The 19,531-nt window shown below is 43.6% G+C and overlaps 2 protein-coding genes across 2 annotated transcripts; one reads left to right on the plus strand and one right to left on the minus strand.

The window, feature by feature from the left end:
* The first annotated feature begins 644 nt into the window (after positions 1 to 644).
* Positions 645 to 7,055, plus strand: LOC146208221 (microfibril-associated glycoprotein 4-like). Its single transcript, XM_084592006.1, has 6 exons — positions 645 to 1,469; positions 1,906 to 2,167; positions 2,664 to 2,760; positions 2,836 to 3,006; positions 4,004 to 4,155; positions 6,593 to 7,055. The coding sequence occupies exons 1-6, from the start codon at positions 1,270 to 1,272 to the stop codon at positions 6,734 to 6,736; spliced, it is 1,026 nt and encodes a 341-aa protein (XP_084448132.1). The 5' UTR covers positions 645 to 1,269; the 3' UTR covers positions 6,737 to 7,055.
* Positions 7,056 to 8,856: 1,801 nt separating this feature from the next.
* LOC146208222 (zinc finger protein 706-like) lies at positions 8,857 to 10,214 on the minus strand. The gene is made up of 3 exons (XM_084592013.1): positions 10,059 to 10,214; positions 9,678 to 9,823; positions 8,857 to 9,133 (listed from the first exon to the last, which is right to left on the minus strand). Exons 2-3 carry the CDS (start codon positions 9,810 to 9,812, stop codon positions 9,044 to 9,046), a joined length of 225 nt encoding a protein of 74 aa, XP_084448139.1. The 5' UTR covers positions 9,813 to 9,823; positions 10,059 to 10,214; the 3' UTR covers positions 8,857 to 9,043.
* Between the last annotated feature and the right edge of the window lie 9,317 nt (positions 10,215 to 19,531).

The raw sequence follows: 19,531 nt of genomic DNA on the forward strand, positions 1-19,531 counted from the left end.
AAATGCTGTGCTTTAGGTTTAGCAGCATCAGCCACATTTTCAAATGTGCGAGTAATTGAGTTATGCAGCTGACTGGCTGATTTTGTACCCTAGTGGTTGAAACGCTATTACGGTGACAAAGTATTTTAACCTTCTAGCAAAGAATGGCTCGAAGCAAAAATAGAAGGTAAAGTGATATGCATATTTTTAATTAAAAGTTTGGTCTTCATCAATATGGTTTGTAAGTGAACTTAGGTCATTTGCCCACTATGGCACAGTTCAGTTGCGTGCAGCACAAAGCTGACAATGCGTTCTAAGCAATGCCACAGTGCAGCTTGGCTCGTTTCTGTAGGCAGAGATTGGCCACTCTTGGAAACTCTTCTAGAACAAGGGCTCCTCCAGTTACCACAGCTTCTGAGGGACCAGGCCACTCGTTCCCAAGATCTGTGGCGTGCTCTCGACCAACGTCTTCAACAGCAGCTTGATGCAATGGAAGCACGCCTAGCCCTACGCTTAGAAAGTCTCAAAGGAGATGTCACAAAGGCAAGCAACACCTTTCTGTCAAGATTATTCGGGTATAACGAAGACTGCGTGAACAAAAAAAAAAAAAAGCCAGAGTGGCATCCAGCTCTTCCTATATTCACAGTTAAGACAGCTGTCTGCTAACATATCATGCACAGCTTTTCATCTGCAACGTATCATCACTCTGCCTTACATGCTTAAGATAAACCTGCACAATACTGCATGCCTTTTAGCGTACTAATTTTCGATACCATCTAGCCATGCAAGCTTCAAGACATTAACATATGCTCAACATAACAATTGCTTTTGGCAATAAATCATGTAGCCATCTTCGCTTAATGCAAAGAAAAGAAAATTTCATGACAGCTTCTCTTTTCGTGACGTTTCTATTGCACATGGGGCGCATGGGTCACTGGGAATCGAAACAAATCGTGCATTATTTCAAAGTTACCAGTGCACTTTCCCTACTTGTTACGGCATCAGTTACATAGCCCAAGGAGTCGACTTCAGTTTCTATATAAGTAGTCATTAACCTGGCTACGAAATGCTTAATTCAGCTGTAGCACTGAAGAGCATGGTGCACAACTTAGTAAGAATTGCAGATCTGTTCCCCGGGACCAGATTTTGGAAATTCTTCCGATGTCACAATTTTTGGCGCCCTTAGATGATATTTTTTTATCCTAGCAGTAGCAGTGATCCTCGGGATCATTGCTACTAGGTAATACTCGGGGCTCACTACTCATCAGAGCTCTGTACTAGTAAAACGGTATGTCATTACTCTCAAACCAGAACCTTGCTGTGCACGAAATGCTACGAGAGGATGTCGGACAACTTCAGCGTGGACACGCCGCCTGCCATCAGCAGCAGAGGTGTACCAGCGAGCAGGGTGTGCGACGTGGACTCAGCAGCATACAAGCAACTTTCACGCAGCTACAGCAAAATGTCACTGAGCTGCTTAAGGATGTGAGGTAAACACTACTACCCCCCCCCCCCCCCCCCTTCGTCCCCGTCCCACCTCCACAGCAAAAAGCCATAGCCTGTTGCAATGTGTGCACATTTTTTTGTTTTGTTTGCCTGGTTCTGTCCATCACTAAGATGCACTCTGTGGATCGAGCCTTCGTAAGTCAAGACAGCCCATCTGAAGGTCTACACTCCTTAGTGTGGTGCTACAGCAAATTAAGACAGTAACTTAAGCAGTAGAACAAACTCTAGAGAGCTGAGTAAAGATAGAAAAGAAAAGCGCTTTTCTAAAGTTGAAAAAAAAAAAAAAAAAAAAAAAAGAACGGGAACAAGTGGCATACTTTTCGACGCAATACTGGACTGATTTCTATGAGACACCCATGCCGTGCAAAAAGACGATACCATCTTGGAGGCTGAAGAAAGTGCATGTTCTTATGTCAACAGGTATATCCGCAACCACAGCTACTTGGTAGCAACACACAAGCAGCTCCTGAATGCAGTGAGCCATTTGGAACAGTCATTCAGCCATGTTCGAGTGACCTGTGCTAGTCGAGCGGAGAATACAGACACACCACTGCCCGTCGACTGTTGGGACATACTGCAAGATGGCCACAACACGTCGAGGGTTTATCGTATCCAGCCATTAGGCTCCCCAGAGCCCCTTGTGGTTTACTGCGACATGGACACTGACGGAGGAGGGTGGACGGTAGGTGTCAACCTGCCAATAACACAGCCATTTCTGGACGACGAGCGCACCTTTTCTTTGGTTAGAAACACTGAAAGACGTGCTATAAATACATGTGCCAATGAAAACTGCTGACAATTTTCTCTGGAATGTGGTGTAGGCAGTAGCCACATGCAGTGGCTAGGCCGGTTGGCTTGGCTGCGCTGCTGCGTGCTCGCGTGATGCTTGCTACGGCTGGCACGTGTCTCATGCTCGTGCCAGATAAACCTGTCCTGTTAGCATCTCAACAGAATGCAGACACCATCCACCAAACAAGAGAGGCAATCAAGGGCTACTCCATGTCTCTTTAATACTCCGAAGGTCATTATAAAACGCATTGCAATAAAGATACGAAGCATCAGGTGACTTAGCACAATTTAAACCCTTTCCCAGTAGGTAAGAGACCCGCCCTAGTGCTGGAGGGTAAACTGGCATGGAGTTTTTTTCTATACTTTGCAATTCTGTCAAACAAATGCAGGTTGTACAACGAAGGCTCGATGGAAGCATAGATTTTCAAAAAGGTTGGACAGACTACAAGCATGGGTTTGGCAACATTGCTGGAGAATTTTGGCTAGGTGAGTTTGGCCAACAGGACCTGTAGAGTTCACCTGGGTGCAATCAGAGTGACAACTGTACCCTTTACGTTGCAGGGAACAGTCACATCCACAAGCTGACAACACAGAGGCTATGCCAAGTTAGAGTGGACCTGGAAGACTTTGAAGGACAACAAGCACATGCTACATATGCTTACTTTGCAATTGGAAATGAGCACGAAAAGTTTGTACTCAAACTACTGGGAAAATTTGAAGGTGGAGATGCCGGTATGTAAACCATCTATTCCACAAGTTTCGTGCCTTACATATTTGCCAAAGTTGTCACTGAGAGAGATTGAGTGCGACAATGATAACAGCACTGGCATAAAGCTGGTTAATAAAAATCTGCCAAAGTAAACTACTGAGCTAAGGTTTCAGGAATGTTTTTCGTAACACTGCAGCTGTCATAGAATTGTATATAATTAATATATATTAATTGTTGGTAGTTGTACACACCTTTTAACATCGGAGCCTACTTTTGCCAACTGCTCTTTTCCATCCGAAGCCACATTCAAAACGAAAAAGTATCTACCTTAAAAGTGATGGCATCCATGGATTCATTTGACTGTTTCCATTTATCAACTATGTTGTAAAATTATTTACTGCGCAATACTCATTTCAGACATCTTTCAAGAGAAAGCTGAAGCTAATATGTGCACTACAACATCTGCCGATTCATTCAGGTCCTTGACCCCCTCAGCATTCTACTAAAGCGCTGTTATTGTGATGAGAACCAGTACAGGCAGGTTTGTAGGCGACTGTGATTTAGAAGAATGTGTATTTGAAAACATGTGGTTAACATTCGATATCATTTTGGGAGGAGGTTAAACTGCTTAAACCAAGGCAGACAAAAAAAAATTAACATTCTCTTGCAGATGCAGGCAAGCCTGGTTTTTGATGAGGGACATGAAGCCAACTGTATTTCCATAGTCTGATACAACTTAAGCCGACAGTGAAGCTTTGCCCATCACCCAGCATTCCTCCATAAGGAAATATAATCTGTTAAATGGTTTTGTTGTCGCACAAGCGAAAAGCTAATTAGAAGACAAAATTATAACTACAAGAATTAAATGCTTCTGACTTGGCTCATAGAGTGGAGCATTAAAAATGTTGATTCTGTTTACTGTTGCTGCTGCTTATCAGAGTAATATACAGCAGAGCCATAGATACAACAGAGCCATAGGCTGTTGCCGCCAGCCAATGCTATGCATCATACAACATGCAGGAGATGGCCTGAGCACTCACGCTGCAATGGCATTCTCTACATGGGATGTGGACAACGACCAGTGGAGTGATGGAAGCTGTGCTAGAGACCACCACGGAGCATGGTGGTACAACCAGTGTGGCACCAGCAGCCTGAACGGCGATTACGTACAGGTGGCGAACCCCCACTTTTTCGCTCTGCTGATGAGCCCTCCGAGCTGCTCATAACTAAACAGCACCTTGTGCACAGCTCCACCCCAGGAACTACGCACATGAAAACAATGCCAGGAAGCTAGCAGGCAGCACTGCAGTTAATGAAATTGCAAAAAGCCATTAAAGAAAGTGTTGGTGTCAGCACTGGATCATAGTAAGGCCTATCTAGTGAATTGGAGTCATTTTTAAGATCTTGCACACTTATCAGCAAAAAGAAAACATGTACTCTTTAAATCAATATGCAGAAGACTAAGGTAATGTTCAACAGCCTCGGGAAGGAACAGCAGTTTACATTAGGTAGCGAAATACTGGAAGTAGTAGGCGAGTATGTCTACTTAGGACAGGTAGTAACCGCTGATGCGGACCATGAAAAGGAAATAACAAGAATAAGATTGGGATGGAGCGCATTTGGCAAGCACTCGCAGATTATGACTAGCAGCTTACCAGTATTGCTCAAGAGGAAAGTATACAACAGTTGCATCTTGCCTGTACTCACCTATGGGGCTGAAACGTGGAGGCTAACCAAGAGAGTTCTACCTAAGTTGAGGACAACCCAGAGGGCTATGGAACGAAAAATGGTAGGGGTAACATTAAGAGATAGAAAGCGTGCAGAGTGGGTCAGAGAAATAACTCAAGTTACCGACATTCTAGTGGAAATTAAGGAGAAGAAATGGACATGGGCAGGACATGTAGTGCGAAGAGAGGATAATCGATGGTGGCTGAGGGTAACAAACTGGATTCCAAGGGAAGGAAAGCGTAGCAGGGGGCGGCAGAAAGTTAGGTGGGCGGATGAGATTAAGAAGTTCGCAAGGGTCAAGTGGATGCAGCTAGCTCAGAACCGGGTTAAGTGGAGAAGTATGGGAGAGGCCTTCGCCCTGCAGTAGGTATAATCAGGCTGATGATGATGATGACTCTTTAAAAAACAAACTGAACATTTTCAGATAGGAGGGATTGCATACCACAACATGCCATCGAGTTTAAAGGTGTTCATGTCAAGGTACCTCTGACAGTATTGAGCACATGGCTGCATAGCAATGCAATAATCACTGCTATGAGGCAAGTGTGCGGTGCATGTAATAAAATAGTATGCTGAACACTTACGGTACTGCTCGCATAGTTATGCAAATTGACAGAGACATTTCTTCAGTGTACCACCAGTGCAATAAAAAATTATTGGAAAGGATGAGCTCAATATTAAGCACAAATTAATTTCTGTACTTGCACAACACGTGAAAATCGGTGATACCAAAGTCAATGAAGTATTCCTGCATCAGTCCACTTACAATGTTCACAAATTCCAGCATTAAACACATTTTTATGAAGTGCTTGATGTTACATCTATCACTGTACTTTGGAAAAAGCTGAGGCACAGTTTAGCTGCAGGTGATTCTCTAGTGGAAAATATGAGCACTTTGGCAGGTGCTTTAAACAACTCAGTCCACTTTACAATGTTCTCAAATTCCAGCATTATACACATTTTTATGAAGCGCTTGGTGTTACATCTATCACTGTACTTTGGAAAAGGCTGAGGTACAGTTTAACTGCAGGTGATTCTCATAGTGGAAAATATGAGCACTTTGGCAGGTGCTTTAAACTCGAAACAGCTGAGAAAAGTCAAATACCACCTGAAACTACCTGCGACGTGCAGTGAATTTGTACACTGCAAGTAGTCCCAGGTGGTATTTCAAACTTTGAAATGTAAAAATTCATTCCCTATGGATAAAAAGACATTCAAAATGAAAGCTACTGACACTTTTGTGTGGTCAGGTTGTACCTGTAACAGAACCTCAGTCATCTAGCTCGAGGTAGGTCAATAAGAGGATTATTGAAAATGAGCGACTGCTCAAGTCGATGGCTTTTGCACCAAGAATAATCGCAAAAATTCCTGCAGCAACTTTAACATAATCACCCCACGCTTTCTTGGCATAATAAAGGGTACTTAAAATTTTGTGTGGGAGGCACAAGAACACATTAATTTACCAATATGCCTCTCATTGCAGAATCCTTGCCAGTCAGTATGATCACATCAAGTTCAAGCTGGCAAGAACATTGTGCATGAACCTGCTAACAGCAAGGCAAGCTGCATATAACATGCACGTCAGAACAGCTGAAACAAAAGCTATGTGCACGTTTTCCTGAAAACCCATCTTTCCTATAAAAAAGTTGCTGCAAACAACCCTTTTAGCAACCATGCCTTCAAATGTCATGGCTAATCTTTTTAAGTCATGGTGCTACATCTTGTTCAACCTAAAACCGTAGGGGACTCCTTTCCTGCCTTTGCAAAATTTCACTGCCAGTGAATACTTGCAATGGTTTGTTCTTTTTTTCTGATGAAACATTTCTCTTTGTTTCTGCTCAAATGGAACACAGTTCTCGAGCATACCCTTTGAAATTGCAGGGTCCTGGCCAGCTGCAACTACAAGCTTCCCATTGGCTGCCCTGGCCTTCGGTGATACGAAGCTCATCAATCATGCTGCGGCCAGTGCACAGACAACTCAATAGACCACAGCAAAGCCCGAAGTCCGCAAATGCACAAGAATAAGCTAACCAAGATGTTTGCCTTAATAACAGTAAAGGCCAATCTGTGAAGCTTCTGCAAACCAATTAAAATCTGAATGGCATTTATTTGCAAACCATTGTTTAAATTTACACATTACTGTTGCATTTATGCTCTCCGAAATTGTTACCCAATATTTTTACATGTACATTAGCATACTGCTTCTTGTCATAAGTGTAAAAAAATGAGTGAACACTGCACATTTAACGATGTCTAAGGTCACACGCCCATTTTGTGCAACATCTTAAATTCACTGACCAGTGATCATCCATTGTGAATACAGCAAAACAAAGGAATGAATGAAACTGCCAAGCATGAAGTGGAGCCTGACAGTTATCATGGTGTCTCAAGTCTGGAACCTTGAAGTTGCACCTGTGAAGTACACATTTGCTATTGAAAACTTTTGCTCTACTGGACGTCTACAATTATCTCACTTGTCCTTTAAATGGCTGGAATGCTACATTTCTACCAGCAGTCACCTACCACATTATACTTTATAACATAATTGCCACCAATAGGCCCGATGGTAAGTACCCCAACTTCGAGAAGAAACAAATATAACCCTCTAAATTAGAAAATTTATAAGGGGAAGGGAGCAAGGCATAAACTGCAATAAAACTGCCATGCCACATGAAGTTCGTAATATTCTGCAATAATAGATAAAAACGTGTTAGTCCTGTTGTTTATGCACAAGTTAACATCTTTGACTCTGCCTACTGCTGCAATAATGAATTAATTCAGTACACGTGAAAGTATTTAGGTATGAGGGTTTGCACAGTGGCAGCAAGACAAGAGAGCTGAGGGTGCTTGATTAATTTAAACCACCTGTGGTTTTCCAATGTGCACTGGCATCACACAATTACAAGGGTATCGACACCAAATTCTTGCTTGCATGTTTCATTCTTTCAAACGACCTTCAAATGATGCCTTTTGAACTGGACCACTTCGTTATGATCGTTAATACCCAGTTTTAATTCACTGCAATTCACTCCACTGAAATGCAGCTATCACAACTGGGTTGAAACCTGGGTCCCCCAGCTAAACACTTGAGCACCCTAAAAACTGGGCCATCATTGTGAGGCTAATTCACTACAATGTTTAAGCCAGCCTGCTTCAATAGCTGGATGACAACAAGCAATGTATCGGCAGTTATTTTCTACATGTTGCATGCTGCCTAAACTTCTTACACGTCACGGCCATCTTTCGGCTTGTGGACAGCACCAAGAAATTAAATCGTAACTTAATCATTGAATGTAGGGGAATAACACTCAGTGATCAAGGTATTTCAACGTCTTATATACCATTACAGAGAACTCAACATTTTACTTCCATTCAAATCCAACCACCGCAGCCAGGATTCAATACTATATCCTTGTACTCAACAGCTGAACATCAGCTACCACGGTTATTTAAAGAACAAAGACGGCTATTTAGTGCCATAGCCCACTGAATGCAGACAACTAATAATAAGTGATTGCACGATACTGCAAAATGCGTTGATGCAATAGTATGCAGCTGCTATAGCCCACCTTCAGAATGCTAACAACTATAATAAGCGATTGCATTGATACTGCAAAACGCGTTGATGCAATGGTATGCAGCTGCTACAGCCCACCTTCAAAATTCAAACTATAATAAGCGATTGCACGGTACTGCAGAAACACACGACACAATGGTACGCAGCTGCTATAGCCCACCTTCAGAATGCAGACAACTAATAATGAGTGACTGAGCGACGCTGCAAAACGCGTTGATGCAATTGTATGTAGCTGCTATAGCCCACCTCCAGAATGTAGAAAAGTATGAGAGATTGCACGATACTGCAAAATGTGCGACATAGTGGTGAGCAGCTTGCATTGCACAAGGCACAATGTATAGATGGACAGCATAGTAGAGTTGACTCATTACTAAGCACACACTGTTTTGAGTTGATGGCATGTAACAATGCACATGCAATGCTATCATATGGGTCTAAAAGCACATTCATAATTTCATGCATTAAATATATGCATTAAGCTGCCAGCTAGGCACTCTTTTAAGTAGCAGACTTTGAGACACAAAACTTGTGTAGCAAAACTTTTATCGTGACGACCAATCATCCCAACTCATTCGAAAAGCCTGGCGGCCTTTATTTCAAAGGCTTCAACTTTTTTTTTTTTCGGTCATAATAAGGCTGTACAAGGAGGTGCTGACATGTAAAAAATGTGGTGGCAAGTCCATGAAGGTATTTCCCTTCTGCACACAATCACCTTCAGGTTGCCACTACCAAGTTCAATTGGAAGAATCTTCCCTTCAGACTCCCTCCAGGTCACTTGGCAGGGTATTCTTTGGATGCTTGTTTTCGAAGTGCTGCTTGTAAGTCTTCGGGTCCGGCATTTGAGCCTGACAAGAGACAATAGTGTGAGAACAGTAACTTTTGTTCAAAAGAACCGGATTAAAAAATTTACCAGCTGCGAAATAAGTTGCGCAATAGCACAATTACACAAGTACAGCTTACATCAAACTGCCCTTCGTGACGCGAATGTCATTAGCCGGAGTGACGTCAGATTTTAGGAAAGCCACATCAGTTACCACGCAGCGTGGTTTACAGCTGAGCATGCTTCGACGGGCAAACGAAACTGGAGTCGCGCACGCGCACTTTCGAAGTCTCTTGGGTTTTTGACAGCACGGTTTGGTGTCCGTCACCTGATCACATGATAGACTTATCTTACCCTCGTCACGTTCATTATTTCTTCTCCTAAGATGGCTAGAGTCATCACCGCGTCAAGGCGGGAGCGCCGAGAAGTCAGGGAAGCATAACGCGCAGCTCCAAAAAGAAGTGTTGCGGAAGCGGCCATCTTCGCGCTACGGCTCATCACATCGTGACCCGCTAACCCACATGGCTCAAACGTACGGCCAACGACCTTTTTTTTGTGTGTGTGCCTACCTTGCACACGGTGCAGGTGTGAACAAGGGCCTTGGCAGCCGCGGCCTTCTGGTCGTGATTTTGCTGTTTCTTCTGCTGTTCCATCTTCTTCTGCGCCTTCTGTTGTGACTGAATTTTCTGCTGTCCGCGAGCCATTCTTGCAAAACCTGCGTAATAAAAAACGAAAAGGCAGCGTTCATGATGGGTACAGCGTGGTAGAAGCAGCGCAGAGTTTCAACAAGCACGCCACACGGAACAGCAAGGTCTGAAGCATGGCGTTGCCGGTCCATCAAACATCCCAGAAACGCCTAACAGGGCTTTCCTGGCCAACTTCGCTCGATAATTGCACCAAAATTGCAACCGAAATGTTAGCAAGGTAACATAGGAAGGCCTAGCACGCACCTTTACGTCACCGACGGCAACGGAAAAAGGAATTGACGAAGCCTGCGCGGTACTTTTCTTCGGCGCCGCTGCTATTCAGTACTATTTATTGCCCACGAAGAGTGGAGACTACTTGCGACGCTGTTCGTACTGCTGTCCACTGCCGCTAGGCGCGTGCGGGGCGTTTCTCGCGAGGTTCCATGGGATTTGTCTCAACTTCGAGCTCCTTCTGCCGCGCCAGAAAAAGTCAGATAAAGCCGCACGTTGCTGTGGCAACTAACGCGCTCCCTGTGTGCTCTTCCAGTGGTGCTCTTGTCACTTACTCTTTCTTTCTCCATGCTTTGAACACACGAACTGTGCGCTTTCTGAAACCATTTTTTATTGTGTAAGTTGGGGAGAAGCTGACGTAAGGAAGCAGGCAGAGCGGTGTAACAGCAAGCAAATGTAGAAAAAATTAGGGACACAGCAGCCACCGAATCACGGAAGATAATTATCTCCATGATTGCATTATTACTTGGTGGACCATGTTGCATGACACCTGATTTTGCGCTACAAAAAGTACTAGTCGGGTAAAATGCAGAACGGATCGGCCTACATCATAGGGGCGAGACTAAAACCCGCCATGAATAGGGTTTTTTCGGCTGAAATTTTGTCCCTAGATTTCCCCAAGCGCATTGAACGCCATGTTTTTACAAAGTACCTAAATGCTGACTATTATGTGCCTAGTTGAGTCTGAATTTGTCCCCAGATTCGTGGCGGGCTGGCGGGCTTTTCGGCTCTTTCCTCGTTGTCGCCGACGGCGTCCAGTGCTTTTGGATTGACGAGCTCTGGACGACGCCGTCGTCGGCGCATTCGGGCAGTGTTTGTAAAGTCTCCCAGTTTATTGGCGTGGTTTTGCTGCAGCGGAGGTAGTGCAACGCACCCTTAACATTAAACCATTCAACAGCAAAAGTCGGACGTTCGATTCATGGGTGCCGAGCAAATTTGCGATGTCTGCGTCAACGATCTGACATCGGCCGTCGCTTCTCACGTAAGCCATTGTCATTGCTGTTGTTTTTTGACATAGTGCGCTGAGTGCAGCGGTAGGTGGGTGTCGTGTCCATTTTTGTCCGCGAAATCAATGCGAGAGGTGTCATTTAGCAGTGCATTAAGCTAAACAGCAACCTGGTACTTAATTGTTTTTGAAATAGCGTGCAATTTGTCAATTACTTATATCTCTGTGGCATGGATGCCACCTTCTAGCTTTGGAAAGCAATCTGAAGACGGTGCAAAACTCGTGTGTTTTATCAGAACATGTATCGATATATAAACAGTATAGCAAAAATGACTTTGGAAGGAATTAAATTGTTTCCAACAAAGCTTTGCGCAAATACATTTTTTTTTTTTTCTATCAGGAGCTTGCGACAGCGCAACACGACAACGTAGGCACTATACTGTGTCAGCTTGCTGCTTATCTGCTTATCTGATTCTAATTTAAGATGATTAGCATTACCAGCATTTGTTGTTTTAGTGGTTATTTTATTACATATACAAAAGGAAAGAAAAGATGTTTGCCAGCCCCGGTATCTGATATCTGAAGCACCTGAACAGGGGCGGTGGAATTGAAGGGATAGTGAGGAAGGGGTAGAGGAAATCAAAGAGGTGAACGAGAGGGAGAAAGGGCAGGGTAGGTAAAAATAAAAAATATATATGTATACACTATGACACAATATACAGTAGTTCGCTTGAGGCCCAGAGTAACGAATGCAGCGAGCTGCCAAAATGCGGCCAGGAAGGTAGCTTGCTTAACTTCCTTCAGGTCACTTGCAGCTGCCTTGTTACTGTATACGTGTTAGTAAACTATAAACTTTGGCTGATATCTCATATGCAATGCTGCTTGGTAAAGCACTCACTTCATTTCAGTGTTTACATGTGTATATGCCATTTTTTGTTTTTACTGTCAGCAGTCTTGGAGACGCAGCCGCTCGTTTATTCTGGACAACTTACGCATCCTTGGCTCCCTACATGTACAGTACATGTACCAAGGTATATATATGTGCATTATATTCAGTATTTTCATTTTATTTTTCAGTGCATGAGTATTGTTTCTGCTATGGATAGCAATTTGTTAAGTGACTGAAAAACATTTATAGCTACAATTAAAACATATGAGTGTCAATCTGTGAGGCCACATTGTTGCCATTGTCGTTGGTATTGTCTGGACATGCCACACCCTATACCCAATGAATTACCTGTATAGTCATTCCACCAAACTGAAATTGAATCTGGGTTGCAATACACACTTATACGCTACAATACCCCAGCACTCAACCCAACACTACGTCTCGTCTCGTAACTGCCACACTTGTTGGCTGCTTACTGCACCGAGCTACTCCAGCACTTACTGTTAGCACTACACACCCATATATTGTTTTTTATTTATTTATTTATTTCAAATACCCTAAGGGCCTTTGCGGGCATTACATAGGGGGGGGATTCATCAAATAAACACAAATAATTTACATTACAAGCAAAGAAAAAGCTGTAAGCAGAAATAGGTGCACAAAAAACCACGAACAATTTATGTAGCGACATCTAGATGCTAGAATCTAAGAAAGAAGACATCTAGAATGAGAGCAGTTAGGGATAAGAGTAGATGGAGAATACCTCAGTAATCTGCGATTTGCTGATGACATTGCCTTGCTAAGTAACTCAGGGGATGAATTGCAAATAATGACCTAGACAGGAAAAGTAAAAAAGTAGGCTTGAAAATCAATATGCAAAAGACTAGGGTAATGTTTAATAGCCTAGGGAAGGAAAAACAGTTTACGTTAAGTAGCGAAGCACTGGAAGTAGTAAGCGAATATATATCTATTTAGGACAGGTAGTAACAGCAGATCCGGACCATGAAAGGGAAATAACAAGGAGAATAAGACTGGGATGGAGCACATTTGGCAAGTACTCCCAGATTATGACTAGCAGTTTATCGGTATCGCTCAAGAGGAAAGCATACAACAGTTGCATCTTACCTGTACTTACCTATGGGACTGAAACGTGGAAGCTAACAAAGAGGGTTCTACTAAAGTTGAGGACAACGCAGAGGGCTATGGAAAGAAAAATGGTAGAGATAACGTTAAGAGATAGGAAGCGTGCAGAGTGGGTCAGAGAAGTAACTCAAGTCACTGACATTCTAATGGAAATCAAGAAGAAGAAATGGGCATGGGCAAGACATGTAGCGCGAGGAAAGGATAAGTGATGGTCGCTTAGGGCAACAAACTGGATTCCAAGGGGAGGAAAGCGTAGCAGGGGGCGGCAGAAAATTAGGTGGGTGGATGAGACTAAGAAGTTTGCAGGGGTCAAGTGGATGCAGCTCGCACAGGACCGGGTTAATTGGAGGAATATGGGAGAGGCCTTCGCCCTGCAGTGGGTATAGTCAGGCTGAGGATGATGATGATGATCTAGATGCTTAAATTAGCATTACCTCATGGTATAGACATCCGCTCACTGGTCCTTGTTGTCATCCATGGCTTGGGCTTGCAACCTCCGACTGCTTGCTCCTTCACACCCTCGTAGGATAGTCGTGCATGGCGTGTGAGTGCCGTACATATAAACCAGTATCCTTCAGTGCTCTAACCTCACCCAGTATTATTGAGCACTAGACTGGCTTCAGCATTTTGCGCTGCCCTAGCTTAAGCATCTGTTGCGAAATTAAATATTAGCAGCCACATTCTCCTGATGTTATTCTTGCTTTAAATGGACATCAGTATACAGAACAACAGAATGATGATGGGAAATCGTATTTCCACAGATACAACACAAATGGAGTTTTAGGCCTCAGGAAAGCTTTAAATAAATATTTAACTTGATCTCAAACAATTCAGGCCTGCCATAGTCAAGCCCCCACTTCGCTAAAAAAAGAAAAGCAAACAAACAGCAACTGCACGCTAAAATGCAAATGAATATGGATACATTGACGTCATTTGAGAGGCTACACATTTCACATTCATGCGACGCAATCGTGCGCAGCCACTGTCACTTCCTTGATACTGTCCAGACCTGTACCTGCTCATTGTGCCTTACGTTCCCTATTCCTGTGAACTGTTTCAAAGCTTTCTCCTTGTCAGCGGCTTGTGTCACCTTCTTCCCACGCTTACAGCCACTTTTGCCCTTGCATGCAACATGCTTGATTCCATGACCTTGAAAAGGCTATAACAAGTTCTGCATGCACATGGAAGCAAATTTGTAAATATGTTGTAAGGCACAATGCTTTGGTGTTATACTGCTACACTTGTCTGTTTATTTGTTTATCTGTTATGTCTAGGCAAGTTCTGTTATGTCTTTTTTTTTTTTTTTGTCCTACTGTTATATGTGCTTGGTTTTTCCATAACCACTTCTCTTGATGTCATACGACTCGAGATGCTTGGGGCATTAAACCCCATAAACCAGTTACCAACCAACCGTCTCTTGGCACTAGCCTGATTTCTTTTATTCCAGTTTTTCAGTGGCAAGAAAGCATGCTGTCATCAATCTTTCCTTCCTCCATCCTTTTGATCGCTATGTGGTTATTTCTTTCCCTGTATCATATAAGGGGGACGCTCTCCCATGTATAGATAAATCAGCAACCGTGCGGTACCCGCTTATTGCAACATTCTTAACAAACCATATTCACTGCAGCTTAAATGTGGTGCTGTCATTATATCATAAGCAGAACAGGCCTCTCGGCACCCCTGCTCCTGACCTGAAGCTCCGGATTCTACACGGCCTACCCCGACGTGAAGCAACTTTGCTGTGCTGCCTGTGGGTTTGTGTAGCATTCACAAATTCTCATTCGTTTGTGATAGTGATAATGATAAGTGGGAGGCTTAGCGTGCAACAGACAAGGACAGGAGAGGCACACAGGACGAGCGCTAACTTACAACTGAAAATTGGAAGGGAAAAAGTACGAACTCGAGGAAACAATTCATTCATCCATAGACTAGGAACCGATAAGTGCGTAAGTGAAACGTCGGTTGTTCTGTTGAAAAAGGAAGCATCGTTTTTAAATGCTGTGTAAGTTTTTGTATGCTTCCGGTATTTCGTCTCTATTCTGTTTTATCTGCCTTTGGGTGGCCCTAGATTATCTTGAATTATCTTCCCAGTCATGCAAATTCAGGGCTTTATAGAGCATGCGCACATATTGTTTCCTCGAGTTCGTACTTTTTCCCTTCCAATTTTCAGTTGTAAGTTAGCGCTCGTCCTGTGTGCCTCTCCTGTCCTTGTCTGTTCCGCGCTAAGCCTCCCACTTATCATGTATTACCAACTAGCCCAGAACTCTACTTTGCTCTCGTTTGTGATAGGTATGGCTAATAGCCCTGCATGTGCAACTTGTGGGTCTGACGAGACTATAGGCCACATTCTTTGCGAGTGGACCACATACAATGCGGAAAGACAGTTTCTCTGCCCTGCACTAGAGTGTCTATATGGACACCCGCTGACAGAAATCAAGAATATATGCCATTGGCTACGGCGATCGTCTGCGGTGAAGACCTCCCAGGCACTGCTCTGCTTCATGAAAACCACGGGCCTGATCGGTAGACTGTGATTTTGCTGTGATGCGACGTGATATGGCTGTGATGTGACAGTGCTGACTTCATATTTCTGTAACTTTCTTTTACACATCACTTTTATATCCACTTACCCCCTTCCCCCAGTGCAGAGTAGCAAACCGGTTTCTTCTTCGGTTAACCTCCCTGCCTTTCCTCCTCTTCCAACACCCCTGCCTATAGTTACACTCAGAACTTGCCTGTGCAATGAACCTAAACCTGAAGTTGCAAACCAAGATGAGGTGAAAAGCAACATAAAGTACTGCAGTTCATGTTCAAGACTTTTATAGAGACTCCAATTATAGTTTGATTCAACGGCAAGTATCTGAAGGCTTTTTGCTATGCAGCACGCACAGTGTGGATGTTCTTGATTGCATACAGCTCCCAAATTTATTAAACTGTCAGCACATAGAAACGAAAGAATGCGTCATTTCAAGCATTTAGTCGAGTATCGAGCACACTGGTGATATGTTCATGTTCTCCTTCTTTCCCCTGGCGGTCCGTGAATGGAATGGCTTAGCCGATGAAGTGGTTAATTGCTCATCACTAGATGGGTTCAGTTCACGGCTGGCAATTGTTCCTTGAGTACCCTATATATGTGTAGCCTGACCTCTACAAATATAGTGAAACATGTCTTCAGCGTGATTGTATTGTATCATATCCTTCTTTTCCATTTCTTGTTCCACACTGCCATATAGAATTATATATAAATTAGACAAGTGTGGATTGCCAGTATTCCTGTCATTTGCTGTTTCTATATTATGCCCCAAACCTGCAACAGCCTCCAAAAAGAGGCTAGCAGTATGTATGAAATAAAATAAACCAGTTTAGAAAGCTTGTGCCTTTCCTTGCTTTTTGGACTGAATACAAGTTCTCGGGCAATACAGGATCTGCAACTGCTATGGAGGGTCGCACGGACAAGCTAGGCGCTGCCCGATCAGTTTCATTGTCAGCATATTTTATGTATATACTGAGGGATACCCCCCCCCCCCCCCCCCCCCCCCCCCAATTTTTTTTTTCTCACTGTGGCTAAGGCCAGACAGGAAAGGAAAGAGGACAGGCCACTAAGGGATAAATTTAAGAGAATGTGTAAGGTCACTAGGGGTGAGTTGGCTCATTTTCCAAGGCTAGGGAACAGTGGCCTATCCTACCTTTTCTGCCTAGCCTTGGCCACACTGCCATAAGTTGTCTCCGAGTGTAATTGAAGTCGAAAATGACTATTAGTGGGATTTGTTTTTATGCTATGTATGGCGTAAATTTTTTTTCGTAGCCAAACTGAATCTCCCTTTCATGCCTGGCGTCTGCCTATAAACTCGTCGACTTTGCGCCTGATTTAAACGAAAAACGCCACCCTTCTGCGCAAATTAAATTTTCAAAATTCGCGGCCATTATCATCATTATCGTTTTTGTAGCGTCTCGCGCCATCTGTTGTGTATGTACACCAAAAAGAGAAAAAAAAAAATAAAACATTCAAGATGGCTGCCTCCATGTTTTGCGCTGAGATGCATAAGTGACCGTCTTTTTTTGAAGATTTCTCGTCCTGAATGTTTACCCATAGCAAAGTTTCACGGTCCTCGCTAATAAATAACACGTCCCGCATCCAAGGTGCTGCTTTTTCTTGCAGGTAAGGACATAAGACGTCAAAGGGCCGCCGCACGTCCTCGCGACGGCGCGATTGTTCCCGCTATACGATGTGTTGCGTTTTGTTGCGCCGGTTGTTTTGTGCTTTATGAAAGTTACATCTTTGTGCTTAGGTTCAGAAGTGTGCACCTAAGTGCCAAGGAATGGGTGACGCCGGGACTAAGGAGGTTGAATCAGGACAAAGAATGTAGGGCTGTCCAAACTCTTACCGCTGTTTTTGCCCGAATTCCATCGCTTTTAATATAATTTATTAACCTTTTTTCCTCGCCCAGCACATTGATGAGCACTGTGGCTACGTAGGGCCCATCGCGCGGTATTCGAGGGAACTGCTCTTGATGGCATAGAATGCCACCACGGTAGGCAAGATTTCTCCTTTGGCTACTACTCTTGTCTGCACCCCTCGCTCTGTTGATGACATTCGAAACGGCACCGCATTTTCATTTACCTTATGGAATGAAAAACGCAAGCGGTTTAACTACTACCTAGGCACTTTTTTGTGCGACTTTTATGCTTCTGAGTGTTCTTTGCTAGAAGCTCTCCGGCACCGATGCTTGCTGCTTGTGCTAGTGGAACGGTAGTAGTGGCGTTCACGGTTTACATTGCTTGAAAGCAGTTTGTCTAGTGAACACTTCGCAGACTTGCAGCTTGTGTCAGCAATACGGCTATTTAATGCAGCAAAATAGAAAAATATTAATGCCAATGAGGCGAGCCCAAGCTTTTAAGAATGGAATTATCTAGTGGTTGCATAGCGTTTGACCCAACAGACAGATGACTCCACAGGCTGAGAATATTTAGTCAGCCATTTCCTTTCCTGTCCTGTGTACGTACCCTCTCTCTATTTTGTAATGTTGGTAATTTCCTACACCTAGAATAAAGCAGCTTGTGCTCTGCCCTGTGAACCATTTAACATCTGCTGTTCTAGACCTGCTCAGCACGAGTGCCAATGCTTTTTTGTGGGTAGTGCACCAATCAGGCCAGTAGAAGACTTTACTGCCAAATAGTGTCATAAGCTTGAGCTTATTGAAGGCACTGTGCAGCTGAAAAAAGCCATTTACAAATCGCCATTCCTTGCAACTTTCAGGCTCCAGGGTGTTTCCGAAATGCAAATTTATTGAAGAACCCTGGCTAGTTTTGTTCAAGCTTGGTTGCGGGTTAAAATGATGCACATTAGCCTGCTGGCAAGCTTGCACTGCAATAATTTGCACAATGCTAACGAATTAGGAACAGCCCAACAGCTTGAGTAAGCTTGAAGCAACAGCTTGAGTAAGCTTGAGGCTTTGTCACTGCAGCCTCCTTGCACACAGCGCAGGTTGTGCACAAATGTTGCTTGTTTGCCAGGCAAAATCTTCTAGAAAATGTTTCTGCACCTGAAAAATGTTTCTGCACCTGCCTACAGGTACACCAGCTGGGAAAACTTTTCATGCCGTAGATCTGTTTTCAGCCATGTTCACTTGTACCCTGCTGTGGTGGCTCAGTGATAAGAGAGCTTGATTGCCGATCCCAAGGATACAGGTTTACTCTCAGCTGCGGTGGCAGCTGATGGAGGCGAAATGCAAGGCGGCTTTGTACTTTGCGATGTCAGTGCACATAAAACACCCAGGTGGTCAGAATTTTCTGGAGCTGTCCGCTACAGCATCCCTCATAGCCTATAGACATTAAACCCCATAAACCGAACAGAACACTTGTCAACTGTAAACTTCCATAAGGAGAAAATCTATGCAGCTCAAAAGCAGGCCCTGTGGCTGCAGACAGTTCACCAAAATGTATATGCGAAATTAATTGCAAAATAATGTACAATCCCTTTGTGCACGTTACATAAGGCATTGCAATCCAAGGCAAGCACAGATGGTGGAGGTAGGTGCAGCGTATGTCTAGTTATCAAAAGGCAGTATTTCTGTGCATATCAGCAAAGTATATGGGGTTTTATTTCCAGGCTGTAGGAGGGCCACAATTTTAGCCTCTTGGGAACCTTTATTGTGCACTACTAATACTGCTGCATATCATACGGGCATTTTCGCATATTGCCTCTATTGAAGCAGCATCACTTTTCTATGTAAAAGTGAACATTCTAGTGTCTCATTGCAGGTCTGCAATAATCATTGTAAAAATGTTGAGAATCTTTCAGACGACTGTGTACAAACTTGACTAACTACACATAACTTTCCGCATCAACAAAACCATATGCTGGCTTAGTCCTTTATCTCAGAGCTTCATTTGTCATTGGCAATTGTGCCAGTATTGCCAGTGACAAGTGGCACTTGTCCAACCTGCTCTTACATTGCTTGCACTGCC

This window comes from Amblyomma maculatum, chromosome 1 (genome assembly GCF_055883805.1).
Source record: "Amblyomma maculatum isolate TAMU_Amacu chromosome 1, ASM5588380v1, whole genome shotgun sequence".
NCBI classification, from domain to species: Eukaryota; Metazoa; Arthropoda; class Arachnida; order Ixodida; family Ixodidae; genus Amblyomma; species Amblyomma maculatum.

Excerpts from the sequence above, each read along its gene's own strand:
- LOC146208222 (XM_084592013.1), bottom strand. The coding sequence starts at position 9,812 with ATGGCTCGCGGACAGCAGAAAATTCAGTCACAACAGAAGGCGCAGAAG. Across the intron at positions 9,134-9,677 it reads ACACCTGCACCGTGTGCAAG|GCTCAAATGCCGGACCCGAA; the intron begins GTAGGCACACAC and ends GTCTCTTGTCAG.
- LOC146208221 (XM_084592006.1), top strand. The coding sequence starts at position 1,270 with ATGTCATTACTCTCAAACCAGAACCTTGCTGTGCACGAAATGCTACGA. Across the intron at positions 1,470-1,905 it reads GAGCTGCTTAAGGATGTGAG|GTATATCCGCAACCACAGCT; the intron begins GTAAACACTACT and ends TTATGTCAACAG. Across the intron at positions 2,168-2,663 it reads CTGACGGAGGAGGGTGGACG|GTTGTACAACGAAGGCTCGA; the intron begins GTAGGTGTCAAC and ends AAACAAATGCAG.